The sequence below is a fragment of the Erythrolamprus reginae genome, chromosome 2 (assembly GCF_031021105.1).
Source record: "Erythrolamprus reginae isolate rEryReg1 chromosome 2, rEryReg1.hap1, whole genome shotgun sequence".
NCBI classification, from domain to species: domain Eukaryota; kingdom Metazoa; phylum Chordata; class Lepidosauria; order Squamata; family Dipsadidae; genus Erythrolamprus; species Erythrolamprus reginae.
In genome coordinates this window covers 141,304,819-141,327,723 of record NC_091951.1, presented here as the reverse complement: position 1 = coordinate 141,327,723, position 22,905 = coordinate 141,304,819, and the positions used below count along the sequence as shown (strand labels likewise).

General features: G+C 38.9%; 1 protein-coding gene across 1 annotated transcript; it reads left to right on the top strand.

Annotated features, from left to right (window-relative positions):
- Positions 1-6,562: 6,562 nt before the first annotated feature.
- LOC139158598 (bMERB domain-containing protein 1-like) lies at positions 6,563-21,086 on the top strand. Its single transcript, XM_070735919.1, has 6 exons — positions 6,563-6,641; positions 12,260-12,380; positions 15,287-15,360; positions 17,052-17,166; positions 18,742-18,815; positions 20,696-21,086. The coding sequence occupies exons 1-6, from the start codon at positions 6,563-6,565 to the stop codon at positions 20,812-20,814; spliced, it is 582 nt and encodes a 193-aa protein (XP_070592020.1). The 3' UTR covers positions 20,815-21,086.
- Positions 21,087-22,905: the final 1,819 nt, after the last annotated feature.

Here is a 22,905-nt window from a genome sequence, read left to right as displayed (position 1 = left end):
TGCTCATACTTACCATTTTTGATGTGAATTCAGCATATAGAATGATGACACAAAGTTAATGGGGACACCATTTCTAGGACATTCATGGATTTTTATTTATTTATTTTTGTGGGAGTTTTCTCATTTTTTTAAAAAATGTGGAAATTATGTTAACTGTATCCAGGAATTTACACTGACATTTTTTGAGGTTGCAAACGGCACAAAAACATGCTACCAGTCTTTAGCCACTAAGGAGACAGACAGACATGGGGAGTGGGGTAGGGAGGAAGGAGTTGTGAAAGAAAGCCCTCTAGAGAAGCAGAGAATTCTGGGATATCCCTTCTTGTCCTAGAAAAAGACCACAAGCATTAATCTTCCCCAATTATACCACTTTACAATTGATGTTAAGCAATATTTCATAACTACCACTGTTATTATAGGAAGTGCCTTTAGCCAGTCTAACTTCTGATAATTGATTCCATGGTTTAACTGTGTGTTGTGTGAAGAAAAATACATTTGGCTGTTATGTATCTTCCATCATTTTACTGGTTGACATTTTAAGATTCTTTCTCTTCCATCATTTTACTGGTTGACATTTTAAGATTCTTTCTCTGCCTGAAGAACAGTAGGAGTTAGTTCTGAACAAGCAAGCAAGCAAGCAAGAACGGCAAGGGATACGTTGCTTGCAATTCACCTTCAAATGCTCCTGTTAAGAAAGTAACATATATAGAAATGCTCTTGGCTGTTCCAAGCTGAATTTAAGACATGGTTGAATTGGTTGGACAACTGGTTGTCAGCAGTCCAGATATGTCAAGTGTTTCTGTGCTACAGGGCATCTTTCTTTCAATATTCTGCAAGCCCTCAGCTGGTGCTAGAACTCCTTTGCTCTAATGGCACATTTAGAATTTGGAACTTTCACAAAAGTGTTATATTGTCTATTTCTTCATAAACACAAGTGGGTGGATGAGCTATCTGGACAACATGTTCTACAAAATAAATACAACATTTAAGGCAACAGAAATTCATTTCATTCTGCACAGTAACTTTAGAAATTCAGATATGACTTCTGAGAAATCTAAACCATGTGTTTAATGGTTTTATATAACACAAACTAAGAGTGAGCTCAAAGATTTTGGGAAACAGCAACCGAAGGATGAAGGGGAGGACACTGGCCAGGCATATTATTCACTCAAAAACATGTTTTTCACTCAGTGCTGTCATTAAGCCTATGGTTTTTTTGCATCTGAGCTGCAATTTATATTTATTGATAATCATATGTCAAGCCCAGGGAAAACAAGAGAATCAGACAGTTCAAATGAATATTTTTATTGCAAGTTTAAACTGTCCACAAGAATTTGAACAACTAGCGGTCAAGTGAAATGAGCAGGAGATAAGAATGACATTCACGGTGGGGACTTAGCTCTTTTGAGGGCATGTTTTATTATGTCCACGGAAAGGGGCAGTATTCAAATAAATAAATAAATAAATAAATAAATAAATAAATAAATAAATAAATAAATAAATAAATAAATAAATAAATAAATAAATAAATAAATAAATAAATAAATAAATAAATAAATAAATAAATAAATAAATAAATAAATAAATAAATAAATAAATAAATAAATCAATCAATCAATCAATCAATCAATCAATCAATCAATATGTGTTTGACCCCTCCATCAGGCTCAGCCTGGTCCTCTCCTACATCATAGTTACATTTAATCATTTTATGCCAATTAACAGAAAAGGTAAAAGATATCCCCAAAACAAGATCAATAATTAACTAAATCATGTCCTTGGAAAGATTTAATAAACCATATTATCATCCTTATTTTCCAATGAAATAATTACATATTAAAAATAAAAAAAAAGTTTTTAAAGGTTTATTCATGGATGAATTGAGACTTGCTATGCATTTAGATATGAATTTAGGGAAGCAGTGGTGCAAGTCACAATATGTGGTTTCCTGGTTAAATTTGGCAGCTTGAATAACTGAGCCGTTATACACAATTACATGGTGATAACAGAATGTCTTCTGAACTTTAGTGTTGTAAAATTCTGAATGGGTGCTTTCAAATTCAGTGCCATAGTAAAAACCTTTAGTATAATTTCGAAGATTCAGTGCAGCTTTATTTTTGGTTCAATGAAAATCTGCTAATAATAAACTGATGTTAAAAGAGAAAATGGCATTCAATTATTGCAGCGTTTCTAGGAATTGTTAGTGCTGTTTTTAACTAGAAGACTAATGAGTAAATACAGATTCAAACTTCATGACGGTCTGCACCACCAATGCTGTGCCTTGAATAAGGAAGTGACCCAACTGAAGTTCTCTGCTCTTTTCTCTTCCTTTTTTTTACATTGCTTAAGAGCCTGTGTGAAAATTTTAGAGTAGATTCAGTGACTCATACAGCAAACAAACAGCAACAGAGTGTTACACTTCCAAACAACATTGCAAGTGTAATTACTCTTCCTACCTGTTTCCTTTTCCCTACTCAAAAAAGCCCAAGCCAAACTTTTATTAAAATTCCATCCGCCTTCTTGTTTCCCAAACATACAATTAAGTGCATTTAAATTGAAACACTTCTAGTACCTTCACTAGTTCTTCCCTCCTTCCCCCTCATCACAATAGGGTCAACAACCCAAAGCTGTAACTATTTGAAGTCTCTACTCCAGGAATTAAATTCCCGGTCATGGCAAAATGAATCACCTCAAAATGAAGACTGTTCTATTCCTGGTGTGTATTTAGTCACCATAAAGATGACTAATATACACATTTTGCAAACAAGACAGGGAAAGTGGATTTGGAGTTTACCTAGCAGTTGCCAAAAAACATGTCTTTATTTGAGGTAGCATCAATTAATTTTTAGATGACCCAACTTGCAGAGATTTTTTTGGGGGGAGGGCAGTTGTTAGATTATTATTATTATTAATTATCCCACAGTCAGCCAGATGTTCAGGCTGTGTTTGGCAATTTTGTCTACCTATCGAGTCTTTAAAAAGGACCTGGGATAGGCAAATCTGGATGTTTGACAGTGTTACAGATATCATCGCAGGATGAAAGTAAAGCCGACTTCTGCAATTGACTGATTGCAAATTTCTCAATGCCTATGGTATTCTAGAGATGCTCCAGTTGTTTTGGGATTGCTCCCAAGGCACTATTACTATTAGTATTATCCTTGCTTGCCTTTGCCATGGTCGTTCTGTTTCTATTTGTAGGTCTTTGTATTTTGTTATCTTCTCCAGTTCATCATCATCATCATCATCTTATGATTATGATTGTGATTGTGAATGTGATTATGATTATTATTTTGTTCACAAAAAAAACGTAATACACAGCAAACAAGATTTATATGCTGGATTTCTTATCAAAATATGACAAGTTGAACACTTCCAAGCGTCTAGGATTGTATGATGTATTTTCGTATGATGCATGCAGATCCAAGTATGGTGGCCTTTTGCAATTGACAGATCATGACTTTGTCAATGTTTATTGTTGTCAAATGCTGGGTGAGGTCTTTTGGCACAGCACTCAGTGTGCCAATTACCACTGGGACCACTTGTACTGGTTTATGCCTGAGTCGTCATAGTTCGATTTTAAAATCCTTATACTGTATCGGCTAAGTTTTTCTTGTTGTTTTTCATCAATTCAGCTGTCACCTGGTATGGCGACATTCATGATCCAGACTTTTTTCTTTTCCACAATCGTGAGGTCTGGTGTATTGTGTTCCAAAACCTTGTCAGCTTGAATTCGAAAGTCCCAAAGTATTTTGACATGTTTGTTTTCAACTACCTTCTCAGGTTTATGATCCCACCAATTATTTACCACTGGTAGTTGGTAGTTGTGGGACAAATTCTAATAAAGCATCTGGTCTACATAGTTGTGCATCTGTTTGTAGTCTGTCTGTGTGATTTTCTTGCAGCCACTGAGGATGTGATCAATTGTTTCATCAGCTTCCTTGGAAAGCCTTGGGTTTTGGGTCATCAGATGATTTTTTGATCCTGGCCTTATTACTTCATCATCATCATCACCACCACCATCATCTCTTTTATTCATTAAACATGAAACTCAGTCAACTGAACATTTTAAAAAGGTGTCACAAATACCACTGACTGGTGCTAATGGTTGATACAGGTTGCTGCCAGTGTCCTATTTTTATAGGCAAGTTCTGTATTTGGCAGACTAATGACTGACATGTGGAACCGACATGGAATAAGTCTTGTTACAAAGCTCAAAGTCTACCGAGCAGTAGGGCTAACTACCCTGTTGTATACCTGGGTATACAAGAGACATGCTGTGCAATTGAACCACTTCCAGAATTCTGAGGATCTGGTGGCAGGATAAGGTGGCTGACACTGAAGTCCTCTCCGGAGCAGGCCTGCCACCAATTCCCACCCTGCTGATGAAAGCTCAGACATGCTGGGTAGGGCATATTGCTAGGATGCCAGACCATTGCATCCTTAAACAGCTCCTCTATGGTGAACTTCTAAACAAAAGTGATTGCATGGGGGACAAAGGAAGTGATACAAATACATGTTGAAAGTCTTCTTCAAGTCCCTCAATATTGACATCACCTCCTGGGAAACCCTGGCACAATATCGACCAACATGAGGCATGCTGATCCACCAAGGCTGCCGGACATCTAAGGTCAGAAGAATATTCATAGCAGAAGAGAATTGAGCACTCCGCAAAGCCAGAGCTGCAAATGCTGTGACAATGGTGCCCACACATGTCTGCCCAACATGTGGCAGAACATTTCGTGCCTGTATAGGCCTTACCAACCACCCACGGACACATCATGTACAGCCCACAACCCATTAGATGCCAAGGTCCTCTTTAACATAAGAACATAAGAAGAGCCATGCTGAATCAGACCAAAGCCCATCGAGTCCAGCATTCTGTGTCACACAGAGGCCCACCAATTGTACATGGGGATCTTGAGTAGAAAGAGAAGGCAAAACCCTCCCTTTCCCTTGACCCCCCAACAAATGGTACTCAAGGGAATCCTGCCTGCCTCAACCAACATAGAGACGTCACATGGACATCCCTTTCAATAACCACCAATACACTTGGCATCCATGACTTGAATGTCTAATCCTGCCTTGAAGTTATCAAGACTGACAGCTGTCATAACCTCTTCTGGAAGTGAATTCCATAAACCAACAACCCTCTGGATGAAGAAATATTTCCCTTGATTTGTCCTCACTTTCTTACCTATGAGCTTTAGGGAGTGCCCTCTCGTCCTAGTATTGTGTGATAGAGAAAATATTTTTTCTCTATCCACCTTTTCTATCCCATGCATGATTTTATACACTTGGAACAAGTCACCCCTTAAATGCCGTCTTTCAAGGCTGAAGAGACCAAAGCGTTGCAACCTGGTTTCATAAGGGAGGTGCTCCATTTCTTTGATCATACTTGTTGCCCTTTTTGCACCTTTTCCAGTTCCATTATATCACAATGGATATAATGAACACAACGGATAAACATCTTCATGTTTATAGTATTAGTATTAGTATTATATGATTGAACTTGTAGACTTAGAAATCTTTACTAGCTTTCAATCAACCTGAATTTCTTTTATTGCACTGGGTCATTGCAAGTCCCAGCAAACTTAAATTTTATTTTTTCTGCTCATCAGAAAGAAAAGATAGCAAACATCTGGGAGTTTTGCTCATTTTCCACCAAGATTATGTTAAGAATAAAAAGGGGGAAATTCTCGGTTCTTGTGGGAGTTTAGTTCATATCCTTTATAGCTAAAAGGATTAGTGTAGAATGTCAACAATACATGGAGGGAGTCCACCAGAGGCTGAACACAATGAAAACTTGCTGAAAATTGATGTTGGGAAAATGCCATAAAGCTCAAAGAGTTAGTAAAAGTAAAGGAAAGAAGAACAAAGCTTTTGTTTTCCAAACTGCAGATAAATTTACATTTTTCATCTGATTGTTTTTTGTTCTCTCTAAAAAGGTTGAGGAAGAAATGGACTTAGGAAATATGTCCTAATATTGGGCAAACTCTTGCAGCGATCTGCAACTTAGGGTGAGCTTAGCTTACTATATGGCTATTATCTGAAATTATTTAGAAACAAAGAAATATTTATGCAAGTGCTTTTATGCTGTTTTGCATGGAGTTAAATTGAGTGGTTGGGCAATGAATAGTTGCAGGCAAAGAGATGGGACAAAGTCGGTGGAATAAATAAATAAACAGGGGTGTTTTGATTTTCTGAGTCTTTCACATGATAAAAATAAAACCATTTTTAACCACCAGAGGGCACCTCTCGGTGTCATAATAGACCTTCATCTAGTCTCCTGCAGCCTCAGATTCTGCTTTATCCCTCGACAGATGTAACAAGAGCATCGCGGTATGAACTGAAGCTGGGCAGCAGCTGCCAAGCTGGGACCTGGCTTGGCTGAGATCCATGCTCTTTTGATTCCTCACTGAATGATTTCTTGATCAAAACCTGAGCTTAGCTTCCTGGCAACTCCTGCTCCTTAGAAGCCCTCCTCTTCCTTAGGGAATTTTGACCATTTTAAAAGGGGGGGAACCGGGGGGAGGGGGTTTAAAAACCACAGCAAGGAGTGAAGATGGAAAAGGAGAGCCAGGCATCTACCCAGTATGGATCCCTGGAATCAACCAAGTGGACTGCAGCAGATTCTGACAAAGGTGAGTTTACTTTGCACATCTGGGGCACTGCTGAAATACGAACTCAGTTCTATGACCTTTACCTCTAGCAACAGGGCTCAAATCCCTGCACCTCTGCAGGAGAAATATATATGTTTCTATGACAATGGGTATTGTGAATATGTGTGTATGTTTGTATCCATGGATATTAACACATGGATATTCACGTGTTAACTGTGCATGGTCTCCTATTCCTTGAAAGTTTTATAGTAGTCAAGAGAAGACTGATGGCTCATTCCTCTATCTACTTCCTAAACTCACCCACCCACCCACAGCTCCTGATGATGTTATGGATTACTGGAGGGGCTTCTTGGTGACTTGTCTATTTCTCTGGCAATCGAGACAGATTAATTTGGCATTAAGTAGTGATAGGCAGAAAGGAAGACAAGTATGAGCAAGAAAATCTGGCTGAAAATCAAAAGGTTTAGTTCCTCTTCACTCTCCCTCCTTCCAAAGTAATATGACACAGATCATTGCAGGATGGAGTTTGTTTACTAAACACTCAAGGGAACAACCTCTTGGAATAATTAAAGGGCCATAGATTGTCCCTGGAAATTAAAAAAAAAAAAGATTCAGAGGTTACCAGGAAAGTAGCATCCTCTTCCTCAGCTGAGATGCCTGAAAATAATCTTTATTTTTCTAAAAGGAATTCAATTATTGCTTCCAAATGTGGTTTTGAATTCCAAGTAAATATTTATTATTTATTTCTTCCTTCAGGGAAAAGCTCCCATTTTTTGTGAATGGGAAAGCAATAAGCCAGCTCTGAAAAACTTCCTATTGATTAATATCCAAACAGACCTATCACTTGTCCCTCTGCATCTCTTTATCTCCTTTTTCTCTTGTAATTATGGATTTAAATTATATAACAAGTATTACTGAATTGAGCAAGAAGCATCCATCCATCCACTTTATTAAATTTATGCAGTAAAGCACCAAAACAGTTTTAAAATAAGAAAATGGTATATGGACATGCGTTTGGGCATGCATTTGATCTAACTACATGTCAAAGAAGACCCTGCCATTTTAAAAGGTGGCTCTGATTACTTGCTGTGGATAGGGCACTGGGTTCGGGTCATCTCATAGTAAATATAGCTCTATATTGACTCCCCACTCTGAAAGCAGCATGCCAATTAATGGAACCATTTCCTGTTCTTCCACTTAAAGGGCATTACTCAAGTAATTCCTGCAATGACTGTGGGAATTTTTGAAACATTAGTTGCTCTTTTCTGCACCCTTTCCAGAGTCTCTATATCACACTTCAAAAGAGATATAGAGACTCTGGAAAGGGTGCAGAAAAGAGCAACTAAAATGATAAGGGGACTAGAGACCAGGCCATACAAGGAAAGGTTGCTGGAACTGGGCATGGATAGTCTAGTAAAAAGCAGGGCTAGGGGGGACATGATAGCTGTATATAGGTACTTAAGGGGTTGCCATGGAGAGGAGTGGATCACACTATTTTCCAGGGCACCAGAGGGTCGGACGAGAAACAACGGTTGGAAGCTGACTAAGGAAAGCTTCAACCTAGAGATAAGGAAGAATTTCCTGACGGTGAGAGCGATCAACCAGTGGAATGGCCTGCCAGCGGAGGTTGTGAACTCCCCAAGTTTGGACATTTTCAAGAGGAGATTGGACTGCCATTTGGCTGGAGTGCTGTAGGATTTCCTGCTCAAGCAGGGGGTTGAACTTTATGACCTGTAAGGTCCCTTTCAACTCTAATAATAAATAAATAAATTACAGCTACATGTCAATTCTCCATATTCATACAAATCAAGTGTTAGTGTGCTTAGAGATGTCTTGGTTTATGTAGAAGTCTGAGTATCTCCTCGGCTAGATACCTCCAAACTTGGCAACTTTATGATTTGTGGACTTCAATTTCCAGAATTCCCCAGCCAGCATAGTCAAAATTTGTGCCAGGGCTCATATTTTACAGAGGCACCCAAATTAGAGCATTTCCCTATTAATTAGAATGCTAGGCACTTAGAAGCAGTTGCTCTTCCCCAAGGTCATATAAGACAGATATTTTCAGTTTCCCCTCTCTTTTGCTTAGAGGAACTCTTCCCAACACAGCAAAATTGAGCTTAAAGCCTGTCCTTTTTGACTTACGAGCTCAGACCCAGTTGGGAAGTCAGCTGGCTCCAATAATGAAATGCCGCTTATTACTGATCTCTGCTCCTACTGTACATGTCAAACAAGCTTTCGTGTGGTAGAGAAGGATGGCATTACTGGTCATCCTTCTGGAGTTTGCATAAAGATACAAAGTTACAAACTTGCTTCTCTGTCTACACAAGTCATATTTGGCAAAGCTGGTCCAAGGATTGCAGAACTCAAATCAAGGCAAGCTCATTTTGAGGTGGCAGTGGACTGGGGGGGTCACTTGTAACTCATGCCCACTGTTTCAGTTTGTCCACAACAACCTGTTGGATATTTTTTTTTAAATGCATGGAGGCATTCATCAGAATCATTTCCCAGAAGGAGGAATTAACAACAATAAATAGCAATATTGACAAGGTGGGTGGGATTGGGTGGGGAGAACACAGAAACATGCAGCTGATGATTCTAAGTCAGACATAGAAAGATAGAAACATAGAAGACTGATGGCAGAAAAAGACCTCATGGTCCATCCTTATACTATTTCCTGTATTTTATCTTACAATGGATATATGTTTATCCCAGGCATGTTTAAATTCAGTTACTGTGGATTTACCAACCATGTCTGCTGGACGTTTGTTCCAAGGATCTACTACTCTTTCAGTAAAATAATATTTTCTCATGTTGCTTTTGATCTTTTCCCCAACTAACTTCAGATTGTGTCCCCTTGTTCTTGTGTTCACTTTCCTATTAAAAACACTTCCCTCCTGGACCTTTAACATATTTAAATGTTTCGATCATGTCCCCTCTTTTCCTTCTGTCCTCCAGACTATACAGATTGAGTTCATTAAGTCTTTCCTGATACGTTTTATGTTTAAGACCTTCCACCATTCTTGTAGCCCGTCTTTGGACCCGTTCAATTTTGTCAATATCTTTTTGTAGGTGAGGTCTCCAGAACTGAACACAGTATTCCAAATGTGGTCTCACCAATGCTCTATATAAGGGGATCACAATCTCCCTCTTCCTGCTTGTTATACCTCTAGCTATGCAGCCAAGCATCCTACTTGCTTTTCCTACCGCCCGACCACACTGCTCACCCATTTTGAGACTGTCAGAAATCACTACCCCTAAATCCTTCTCTTCTGAAGTTTTTGCTAACACAGAACTGCCAATGCAATACTCAGATTGAGGATTCCTTTTCCCCAAGTGCATTATTTTACATTTGGAAACATTAAACTGCAGTTTCCATTGCTTTGACCATTTATCTAGTAAAGCTAGACAGTTGGTCCATCTTGCACAGTATTGCTGGCAATGCTTCTTTGTCCTTTCTGGAGATGCCCAAGATGCCCAAGGAATCAGAGTTCTTGGGTATGCCAAATGAATAGAATGGAATGGAGTGGAATGGGGTAGAATAGAATAGAATAGAATAGAATAGAATTCTTTATTGGCCAAGTATGATTGGACACACAAGAAATTTGTCTCTGGTGCATATGCTTTCAGTGTACCTAAAAAGAAGAATCATGGGGTACAACACTTAATGATTGTCATAGGATACAAATAAGCAATCAGGAAACAATCAATATTAATATAAATTGTAAGAATACAAGCAACAAGTTGCAGTCATACAGTCATAAGTGGGAGGAGATGGGTGATAGGAATGATGAGAAGACTTATAATAATGGTAATGCAGCCTTAGTTAATAGTTTGACAGTGGTGAGGGAATTATTTGTTTAGTAAAATGATGGCATTCGGGGGGAAAACTGAGCTACAGCCATTCATGAAGGAACACAAAGGGCACCTTAGCATTTAAAAAAATAATGACAGAAACTTCAGTGAGAGAACATCCTTATTATCAAGGGATCCTCTTCACTGACACTGTTGCTCCCTGTTGGATTTTATTTAAAGAGCGGAGCTTCTTCTTTGATATAATAAAAAGGCTTTTTTTTACTCACCCTTAGGGGAAAAAAGACCTATTCCGGCATTTCATTTTCCAGATAATATGTTTCATTTCCGTGATCCCCCAGGGAAATGATACTAAGTGTGAAGACAAGCACATGCACTGCAATCAGAGTTGAGGCTCTAAGATTATTTAAAATTTTACAAATATGTTGAAAGGAGGGAGGGAGGGGTCACTCTATGGTTGACATCCTTTCAGTTCAACTGTGGAGGAAATGCTATAAATTCTCCCAGTGTTTCACTGTTGCTCCATGTCTTTAGCCCTTTATTTGAGCATTGTGCTTCAGGTCCAATTGAAATCCTGGTAGGAGATTGAATACTTTAATTCAGAATCCAAAAGCTGAAGTCCAAAACATTGAGGAAGGAAGAAATCAGCATAGATCAAAATTTCAACTTAGGAGCAAGCATCCTTTTCTCACTAATGATCTTTACAGATGATCTTTCTTTATTTTGCAGCTGGTGAGCATTTAGCAATGTAGCAAACAGCAAGATGAGACAGGATAGTTCAAGGCCTAGGAAGGAGACAAGGCCAGTCATGGGGATAGGGAACAATTGAATTACTACACTATTCTAAAATGATGGAGGTAATGAATGTTATATTTGGGCTCCAGTGATTTTCAACCTTTTTTGAGCCACATCTGGCCATATCTGGCATGCGGGCCGTAGTTTGGGGACCTGTGTTTAATTTCCCCACGGCACACCTGACCATGTCTCACAGCACACTAGTGTGCCGCGGCACACTGGTTGAAAAACACTGCTATAGTCCCATGGGATACTCTCTCATCACCTTCTAAATAGCAGTAGGAGTCCCCGTAATATCCTTTTCAGCAGGAGTGGGCAATGTTTTTAAAAGTTCTTTGTAATGGGAAGAGATAAGCTATAAAACTATGGAGGATAAGGCTGTGGAAACCATGGTTTGGAGATTAAAGAAGATCAGTATTATGGGGAAAGAGGTAAAATTAGGAATTACAGTTCTAACAATGTTGAGGATTACTGTACCAAGGAAGAATTGTTTTGGCTTTTATTTATTGCAAATATTCATAAGGTTGACTACAAGGTCCCTGAGTAGCTCACACACACAAAAAAGACTGACAGGGTTCCATTGGGTTCCATGCAGTTATAATTGCTGACAACACTAATCTTCAGCCTGCTCCAGAGGTGGATTCCTATTGGTGTGCCCCGATGCAGTTGTCTGGTAGTGGCTCGCCGATTGTGCAATTTTCAGGATTTTTTTTGCTTCTGCACATGCATGAAAGCAAAATCGCACAAGGGGACGCTTGCCCGCACATGATTTTTGGTGATTTTTTGGCACCTGCGCATGTGTGGAAGCAAAATTGTGTGAAGGAATGCTTGTGTGTGCACAATTTTTGCTTCTGTGCATGCGTGGAAGCAAAATTGCATAAGAGGATGCACACACAAAATGTTGCAATGTGGGTCCAGGGCACCAGTATGGAGGTAGCAGGAACCCATCTCTGGTCTGCTCCCTTAAGGGATTGGCTGATGTTAAACCTCCCTCTCTTCTCCCTAACTGATTTTCCTGTCTGTTATTTCTTCAGGGGAAGAAATAGTTTCTATGGCTGACTCTACAGCTACCATTGGTGACATTGAAGGAGAACTTTTCAAAATTGAGAGAATCAGGGAAGTTCTTGTGCGGAGAGAGTCAGAGCTTCGGTACATGTGAGTTGGAAATTGGGAAAACCGGGTCTGTGTGTGTATGTGTATTTGTAACACAGTATGTAAAGCTTTAGGTGATGGAGAGAAGGATTATCATTTTCCAAGTTTGTAAGGTAGCAAGAAGCAATAATGTTGAATTCTCTTGCCAGATTTTCCTCTTCTTTCTTTTATTTCACCCTGTCAACTCAACAGCTTTTATCCCTCCATACAATTTTTAACATGTCTTTACTCTCTTCAATCCCCACATCTGCAACACAGTCCCCAGAATAATTGCAGGCTTCACTGCATGAGAAGAATCTCCCAACAGAATCAGGCCAACTTCACTTCCTCAAAGTCTACATTCTTCAACCTGCCCCAGAAATTTCAGAGGTTTCTGTGATGACAAGCTGATTTGGAAAGAATTCAGAGAGCAGCAATGTTTGCAAAGGATTTATATAGTATACGGAACAGAATATTAGCTCAGGCAGCCTCCTATGTTGCATACCTCAGAAAAGCATGGATTAGGTTACTGTTTTTCTATCCCTCGGCTCTCCTGTCTTTCAAATATTTGCGAGAGAAAGAGTGGGGGGTCGAGGGAGAGAAGGGATTTCACTAACATGTCATATCTGTGAAAATATCCCTTCTGTCAGCTGAACATTTTCCTTTAAAGTTGTCACTCTGAATACCTTCAAGAGTTCGTATGCGGGCAGCATGATTATAAAAACAAGAAAACAGATCAGTATTTTGAAATTAGCCTGAACTCCCTAGAGTCTTAAGGCACTGTGAGAGAAGGACTTCCTATTTGTGTCCTGGCTTTTTCCTTTGCTGTCTCATCAAGACAATTTTCTGAAACTGAGACTTGAAATGACTAATAAGGATAAATTTCTGTAACTCCAATTCTTTTACTAGAGCATTATTTCCTTCCAATCTTCCAATTACTCCATACTGGAAGCAATTAAGTTGTGAATTCTGAGGATAAAGATGACTCTATTCCAAGTTCTGGACTTAGCAAGGAAGGTATGTTGCAGACCACCATCAGTTAAAGAATCTCAATTGGCAGAGTCTAGGAAGAGACCCTTTCTGCCATTGCCCCTGCAAAGAAAACTTATCTGCCCTATGAAATATCCTTCCCCCAAAATTAACTGCCTCCCCTCTCCTGGCTTTTCAGAAAAATGAAGGCTTGGCTCTTTTAACTCACATGGGGTTCAAAGAGGGGCATGCAAAACTGAAGATGGTTAATAACCTGAAGGCTTGTACTGCCTCCTACTGCCTTTTAATTTATTTTTGCTGTGTTTTTATTTGGCTCCCATTTCACTGGTCTTGGTATGTACTATGCTTTTATATGGTTTTTAAAGCTTTTGTCTGTAAACTGCCCGGTCACTCTGAGAGTAAAATGGCTGATATCTAAATTTGATAGGCAGACATAGAGACTAAGAGACAAGCATTTTAAAAGGTGATTTTAGCCAATGTACATTTCTCTTTTAAATATATACAGATCAACTTTAGTACAATGATAGGCATATCTACGCAAACTTTATAACTCATCAGAATTTACTCCTATTGTACATGTAAGGCAGTGTTATAAAAAGATTTTAAAATTTACAATGTGTGGAGGATTGGTTAGAGTGCAGTACTGAAGGCTATTTCTGCTGATTGCTCAATGCCTGCAGTTTGGCAGATCATATGTCACCAGATTCAAGGTTGACTCAGCCTCCCATCCTTCTGGGTGGGTAAAATGAGGACCCAAATTGTTGATGTCAATATGCTGTCTTTGTAAAACCGGTTAGAGAGAGTTGTAAAAAGCACCATTAAGCAGTATATAAGTCTAAGCACTATTGCCATAAATTTACTTAATGGGATACAAAATCTAAAATTTGGGCCTTTCTCCTTGGTCAGTACCATGGACAGTTCCTTCAGACTGTACAGCCTTGCTCAGACTGGCATCTTTTACATGCATCATTCATTTGTTTTGTTGTTTGTTTGTTGTTCTTCTGCATTGTAATACATACATTCTCTATTCTATTTATTTTTACTGAATAAAGGTTGAAAATTATTTCAAAGGAGAGAAAATTGCTGATGTTTTGATAAGTGAAATGTAGTTTTCCTACACTTAACTAATGAAATAATTGTGAATTTATTTATTTATTAGAGTTGAAAGGGACCTTACAGGTCATCAAGTTCAACCATTTTTTAATGTCCAAGTATAGTAATATTTTAATGTGCATTGCTATTTATTTATATCTACCCACTTGCTGTACATAACTCAGCATGGCATAATAATCAAATTGATAACAATTAAAAACCAACACATCACAAACTAATTAACTAATATTTACTTAGTTTCAGGCACTGCTGTTTCTTTGAGAGTGATTTCTGGCAAGTATGTATAAATACACACAATGTACATATAATATTTATGCATATTGCAGGGGAGTATATGTAGAGTGGGGTTCTTTCAGTTGGAATTTTCAATTGGAGATAGAGGAATAGGGCACAGGACAAATATTTATCTGTCTATATCCATCTCTCCATCTATCTATCTATCCATCCATCCATCCCTCCCTCTCTCCTTCCCTCCATCCCTCCATCCATCCATCCATCCATCCATCCATCCATCCATCCATCCATCCATCCATCTATCTATCTATCTATCTATCTATCTATCTATCTATCTATCTATCTATCTATCTATCATATATCTGTGCAGACAGACAATTCTTGGAGGTTGTCTGGATAAATTCCTGCAATTTTTGGCAAGGTTTTTCAGAAGTGGTTTGCCATTGTTTCCTTCCTAGGGCTGAGAACATGACTGGCCTAGGATTATCCAGTTGGCGTTGTGCCCATGATCTCCCTAACCTGATGCCTTGACAACTACACCAAAGCACCTCTGTCTTATGCTCAGGGCTATGTGTTTTTTTCTGTTTGTGCAGGATGGATGATATCCAGCTTTGTAATGAAATCAGCAGGTTGAAAAAGGAGTTACAGAAGTTGATTTCAATGTCAGGTAAAACCAATACTTGGAGTAATTGATCCAATGACTGCTGTAGGATTTATAAGACACTGTTTTCCTACAGAATTATGCAGATTCCCAAGACTCAAATTCAGCAGCCACTGTTGAAAAAGGTTCAAGAGGCTGCAGGGCAGTCTTGATTGAATTGAATGTGACCTATGGGCTCCATATTTGAATACCATTCTGTTAAGAGTCTAGTCCAGGGATAGGCAAGGTTGGCACTTCTATGACATGTGGACCAACTCCCAGAATTCCTGAACTAGTATGATTGGCTCAGGAATTCTGGGAGTTGAGGTCCACAAGTCATAAAAGAGCCAACTTTGCTGACCCCAGGTTTGGTCTAGCAATAGATTCTGCAATACTTGGAAAAGATCAAATCTGCCAGCTCTTTCAATTCTCTGGTGATCTGAATTCATCTCCAGATATTCGTACTGCCCCTACCCTCCTGGCCTTTTGTAACATTTTAAAAACTCACCTTTGCCGGTAGGCTTGGGGCTGTTGAGCATCGGAAACCTGCTCCGGCCATATGTATAATTGTGATGGAATGAATGATGGATGATTGTTTTTAATAACTGGAGTTTTTAGATAAGATTTAGATGTGTTTTAAAATAGGGGTTTCTTATATGTTTTATTTGTATTTATTCTATTTTGTAAGCCTCCCTGAGTCTACAAATAAAATAATAAAATCTCCAGTGGATAGGTGTTTTAAAACCAATTTCTTACCTATTTTAATCAACGTTTTTGTTCTGTCTCCCAGTATGTCACTTTGTTGGGTTGGGCTATTTTTTTCCTATTTGCATAAAGAAAGGTTTGAGTGTCTCTGCTTCCTCCCTCACCTTTTTGCCATTTTCTCCCATTAGCGGAGACTTTTTTTCTTGTTTCTTCCATATTGAAGGTGGTTTATATTCTAGAGAACTGAAAGAGCTGGCAGATGTGATCTTTTCCAAGTATTGCAGAATCTATTTTTGTTATTTTTGGCATTTGTTGCATGACTTGATTCATTTCAAGACTTAACCTGCCTGACTCCATCCTTGTAGATTTGGGCTATTTGCTGGTATTGTGTTTTAGTTAAATGTTCATGTTTCCATTTTTTTAATACTTGTCCTCCTTGCTCTTCAGTTTGTCAGAGAGCTTTTTGTGCAACCCAGCTGGTCTCATCCAGGGATGTTTTTTTTTCTCTGTAGCACTTTTTGATTTGGGCCCTCAGTATTTCATTTTTCAGAGTTTCCCATGTGTCCTGAGCTGCTTTTCATTTTAGCATTTCCAATGTAACAACAACACATTAAATTCAAAATTAACAGGTAAGAAGAAAATATCATAAGGAGTCAGGAAGATCCATATGTATTTCAAAAATCCATACTTTCCTGTCTCTGAAGAATTTTCTATAACTGGGGTGCTGATCTAACCTAATCTAAACAATTATCTTTCTGGGAATTCCTCCTTTCTGACAATTTTATTTATTTATTTATTTATTTATTTATTGATTGATTGATTGATTGATTGATTGATTGTTAGAGTTGAAAGGGACCATGAAGGCCATCGAGTTCAACCCCCTGCCCAAGCAGGAACCCTATAGTACACCAGTCAAGTGGCAGTTCAACCTTCTCTTAAAAATTATCTTCATCTTACCTGAAAATTTTTTCAATAATCAACATATTTGTACATGTATTTTCCCCATACTGCAGAAAGTAAAAAATCAAAAGAAGACAAACAGAAGGAGGACGAGTTAGTACAACAAATTCATAAACTTGTGGAGACTCGGGATTTCCTTGTGGATGATGTAGAGTTTGAAAGGCTCAGGTAAACATGCCAACTTCCTGCAATTTTCTTGATGACTTTACGTTCCCCCAATCCTGCAAACATTCCAAGAAAACACATTGTAGTCATTCTTTTCTATTCCTATAATAACACTGTAAAGCTGAAGCTGAATTCCAAATCAGCATTGTCAATAATTAGCATTTTTGGGAATTGCAGTCCAGCAAAGCGAATAGATGTCAGTGTGCAGAAACGTGAACTAGAAAGATTTAGATTCAGATGGGTCAATTGTGATTTTGGGATCTTAATAATCGTAACCCATCTGTTAAGGACTGAGTTGGACAAGGTGGCTGCCAAAAGGTCAATGTTTTATCTACTATACCTGCACAGGGACTCTGCTAAACCAGATTGCTTTCCAAACAGTTTCGACACAAAGACAAAATTTTCCCCCACTTCTTTTCTATATTGTATTACATTCAATTTTGCATTAATCATATCATACTGTTGAAAACACTGTTCAGACTTTGCCAAAATGAAATGTGGCAACAGGGGTTGATTACAGGAAGTTCTTTACTTACAACCATTCTTTTAGTGATGTTTTTGAAATTAAAATGGCACTGAAAAAGCAAGCTGTGATCATTTTTCATGCTTATGACCACCATAGCATTTCCATGTCATGGGACCAAAATTTGGAAGCTTAAAAACTGGCATATTTTATGATGGTCACAGTATCCCAGGGTCACGTGATCATTTTTGGTGACCTTCTCACCAGTAAAGTCAACTAGGAAGCCAGATTCCCTTAACAACTGTGTTACTAACTTAACAACTGCAGTGATTCACTTAACAACTGTGGTAAGAAAGGTTGGAAAATGGGGACAAATCACATTTAACAATAGTCTTGCTTAGCCATGGAAATTTTGGACTCATTGTACTCATAAATTGAGGACTACCTATAAAGAAAAGTAATCAATGAAGGAATACAATCTTAGTAAAATCATAAGTTGTCTTCGCAAGAAATCCAACATATTACCCCAAACCAGGGTCGGGTTCCTCTTATCTTCCTAGCGGTGCACTGTGTGTGCATTGCAATGTTTCATGCATGTGCATGTCCCCCAGCACAATTTTACTTCTGTGCATGTGCAAAGGGACGATTTTCCTTCTGCACATGCTCAGGGGGCTGAAAAATTGCTGAAAATTAGAAAAAAAGATGGTGGCTGTGTGAACTGGGAAAGAAAGCACTGGAGCTGTTGTGCCAAAATTGCACAATCGGTGGGCCTTTACCAAAGCGGTGCACCAGCCTGCACTCATAGGAACTCACCTCTGCCCCAAACCTCTTCTTTGAGGTTCTGTGAATTTTGAAATATGTTATAAAAGGACAAGAAGCAAGTACACATAGCCAGTGATCAGATATTTTTAAATCCCACTGAAGTACCTTCCTTAGTTATCCTGCCAAACAAATTTATTTACTATTCTAAATGTGAGAATTCAAGAATCACAGAAAAGTAGCTTTCTCTTTCAGAGATTGGAGAGCCATTACTCAGACTCCACCTGCTTTGTAATCTTCTTTTCAAACCTAAAGAATTACTGCTTATTCTTTGATGCAGTTTCATCTTTTCACAGAGAACGAGAAGAAGATAAGGAAATGGCTGACTTTTTAAAGAATAAGCTTTCCAAAACCTGCCTTCTGAAAACAAGTAGGTGCTCATAAATAGGGAGTTGTTTCTCCCATTTTTTATGGACAAAATAAGATATCCATGCTTATACAAAGAGAGAGAGAAAGAAATCTGCATAGCATTTGCCCAGGTTCGCCTGGTGCACCAGTTGTGACCCTATTTGGACCGGGAGTCACTGCTCACAGTCACTCATGCCTCATCACCTCGAGGCTCGACTACTGTAACGCTCTCTACACGGGGCTACCTTTGAAAAGTGTTCAGAAACTTCAGATCGTGCTGAATGCAGCTGCGAGAGCAATCATGGGCTTTCCCAAATATGCCCATTTTACACCAACCCTCCGCAGTCTGCATTGGTTGCCGATCAGTTTCCGGTCACAATTCAAAGTGTTGGTTATGACCTATAAAGCCCTTCATGGCACCGGACCAGATTACCTCAGGGACTGCCTTCTCAGATTACCTCAGGGACCAGATTACCTCAGGGACCGCCTTCTGCTGCACAAATCCCAGCGACCAGTTAGGTCCCACAGAGTGGGTCTTCTCCGGGTCCCATCAACCAAACAATGTCGCTTGGTGGGACCCAGAGGAAGAGCCTTCTCTGTGGCAGTCCCAGCCCTCTGGAACCAACTCCCCCCCAGAGATTAGAATTGCTCCCACCCTCCTTGCCTTTTGAAAGCTGCTTAAAACCCACCTCTGCCGCCAGGCATGGGGGAACTGAGATACACTTCCCCCCAGGCCTATACAAGTTATGTATTGTATGTTTGTGTGTATGTTTTGCTTTTTAATAAGGGGTTTTTAGTGACTTTTAATTATTAGATTTGTTATACATTGTTTTATTATTGCTGTGAGCCGCCCTGAGTCTGCGGAGAGGGGTGGCATACAAATCTAATAAATAATAATAATAATAATAATAATAATAATAATAATAATAATAATAATTAAGCAAAATCAGTGAGTTTGCATCATTGGTGTACTTTATTCTGAATATTCTGCATATTCCTGCTACCGCTTTGAGATCTTGTAGAATTATAGGTTTGGGAGGGATGGTTTAGGGACCATTGAGTTCAACTCTAGTCTATGTGCAACAATCCAAATTAAAGTGTCCCAGACAGATTACTATCCAGCTGCTTCTTCCACATCCCCAATGATAGGAAATCCACCATTTTTCTGGTTAATTGCTTCTACTCTCTGCTTATTCAGAGATCATAATTGTCTTCTAACTTTCATCCAAAATTGGCTTTTTGTAATGACAACCCCTGCACTCTAAAATGGGAGATGTTGGAAGAGTGCTATTAACATCCCCTCAGTCATTTTTTTCCAAGGTTAGACATGCCAAGCTCCTTTAATCTTTTTTCAATAGGTTTATGTTTCCAGTCCTCTGATCATCCTTACAGGCTTTCTTTGAACCAATTTCTCTAAATCCTTCTTAAGATGTGATGCCTGAAACTGGGCGCAGTACTCAGGATGGAGTTTGAATAAAACAGGCTAGAATGATTACTGTTTGTGATTAAAAAAAGTTTAATGCTGTTGATTGCATTTGCATTTTTTGCAACCGTATGTCACTGTCGCCCAATGGAATAATGCAACCAACCTCTCTGAGTCATTCAGAAAACGGAATGCCCAAAACTGGAGCTACATTTAAAATGGGAGACTGATTGTTGTGGCATTTTAATAAAGATAAGATTTGCTGTGATTTTTGCAACTGCTTGATTAAGGGCATTTACCCCTCGTTGAATACTTAAGATACTCATCTGTGAGTTCTGGCCCAGCACCAGTACTCAGTCTTTCCTAATGAATTGCTGGGACAACAGAGAGACCCCTTTTCCTGATCAATTTGTAGTTCATTCTCCAGAGCTGTATGTCAAGTGCTGTTCTTACAGCAATAACTGATTGTTTCTTCATAGCTCCTGTAAAAGAAAGGAAGGTGACATCAAGAGGACAGCAAACCTCTCCACCCTATGTAACAAAGACAAGCCTCATCTTCTTAAAGGAGTGCTGTGGCTTCACCTGCTCGATCATGTAGGCTGGAGTAGAGGGGCATGTGCACAAGATCCATTCATGGGTAAGCCCTGCCTACTTCCTGGTTAACCGGATCCATTCAAATCATAGCAGATTCACAAGCCTATTGAGCAGAGATGAGTGATTCCACTGTGGACAATATGTCGAGAGAAAGCACCCAGGACCCTGAAGGTCTATACAGGCCAGAGTTTGGCGGAGATCAGAAGCAGACAATACAAGGATACTCATGAAAGATAGCCGAATTAAGGACCCAGACCCAGATATTTAATACCATGTTTCCCATCTCATATCTATTGTAACAAAGCTAGCCTCCCAACACACACAATCCCAAATTAGGATGTAGTTTTCATGTTGGTGAAAGATTTATAAGCTCTAGTGACATAGGTCAGAAATGTACTGACACGGGTCCACATGCACCCTCATCCACATACAAAGTAGAAGGACTGAGCACTTCCTTCCATTTCCTGATATTCTAAAACAGGAAGTACCAGCAGAATGATTCTCAATATCCTGGATTGCTGCTCTTCATCATGTTGCATCCACACTGCCCTGCTTCTATGAAGTTTCCTAGCAACTGTGGGACCCAGAGCTGTCTGTATCATCTCCACAAAGGTTACTTTCATGTGCAGAATGAGAGCCGTGCATCAGCACTACTCTTAGATTACTACATGCAGCAATCTTATCAATAGAGATTGGTTTTTTTACTCCTACCCTGATTATTGCAAAGTCAAACATCTAATCAAGAACTGCTTCCAAAGTCCTGGTTTTCCTACATGCATGAAAACTGCTGTAAGATATCAAACTGAATGCCATTGTATATGTTTTAAGTGCAACATTTGGGATCAAATATTTTGCTATGTGGCAAAACAAATTGTATTTCATGTTTATTTGTGAAGGGGTACATGGGTTAGAAACAGATAGGTACTAATTGTAAGGAGAATAATCCTATGAAACTGTAAGACAAAGGGTATGCATTGAGTAACCCAAGAGTTTGATTGCCTATCCTTACATATTCCTCACAGCTCATCCCCTGCCTTTAAAAAAAAAACCTCTAGGGAACATTTTTTCAGCATCACCTGAACTATTTCTCAATGTTTTAACCAAAGAAATTATATTTAATCTTAGATCACTTTTCTACAACCCACATTCACAGCTGTTTCTTTGTTCTAGTTAAGCTGCTATAATCCTCCTTGATATGATTTCACAGTTGAAAACTTTCCTTGTGCTCCTTGCTTCAGCTCTTTCTCCTGAGGTGACTCAGAATGTTCCCAAGTGACTATTGTAGGTTTTGATGTCCTTGTATTCTTCATATTTGAGCTGCTGTAAAATGTCAGGAACTTAGTGAGAGGAAACCTGGAATTGGGAGGACAGAAACATCATCTCCATTTCCTTTTCCATCAGTTCTTCCGCTGCCACCCAAGGGTCAGTCGCTTTGGCAGAAGTCTCAGACATAAAGATTTATTGAGATGAATGAGATAGTATTACAATCATTTCAACAACAGTGTTTCCTATTCAGAACCAATTTATCCCCTTATACATTAGGGCAGAGATTTTTCTTAATTTCTTTCTAACAGCCTTATAGTGATTGAAATAAAAAAGGGGGTCTCTTTGCTGGCCCTGGAGCAGCTTGCTACTTACAATGAATATAATTTGATCCTATCTGAGGTGGGCCAGGTCATCACTGGAAGTTGAGAAGGTATATTTCATTTTCAAATATTCAGATGTCTATGGAGATTCTCAGTCATCCAAATCATGGTTGTCCCAAAAGTGCTGTTCAAAAGGCAACGGGACTTTCTTGATTTTTTTTCCCTTGGAAATATTTTGCTTTTTATCCAAAAAAAGCTTCTTCTGTATTCACATCTTTATTTGGACCGCTATCTTAGCCAGATAAATATAAGGGTATCTGTCATAGCTTCAGATCCTACTTGAGTTTCCTATTTGCCAATGTCACAGGGTAATCCTGAGAATTACAGTCATCACAATCTTGATAGTGACTAAGGGATCAGTAGATTCATTTTCTACTGGGATATAAGTGAGTTTCACACTGCTTTTCAAAAAAGGACTGAAACATTTACATGGATAGAATATATTGCTC

Excerpts from the sequence above, each read along its gene's own strand:
- LOC139158598 (XM_070735919.1), top strand. The coding sequence starts at position 6,563 with ATGGAAAAGGAGAGCCAGGCATCTACCCAGTATGGATCCCTGGAATCA. Across the intron at positions 6,642-12,259 it reads TGCAGCAGATTCTGACAAAG|GGGAAGAAATAGTTTCTATG; the intron begins GTGAGTTTACTT and ends TTATTTCTTCAG. Across the intron at positions 18,816-20,695 it reads AACCTGCCTTCTGAAAACAA|CTCCTGTAAAAGAAAGGAAG; the intron begins GTAGGTGCTCAT and ends GTTTCTTCATAG.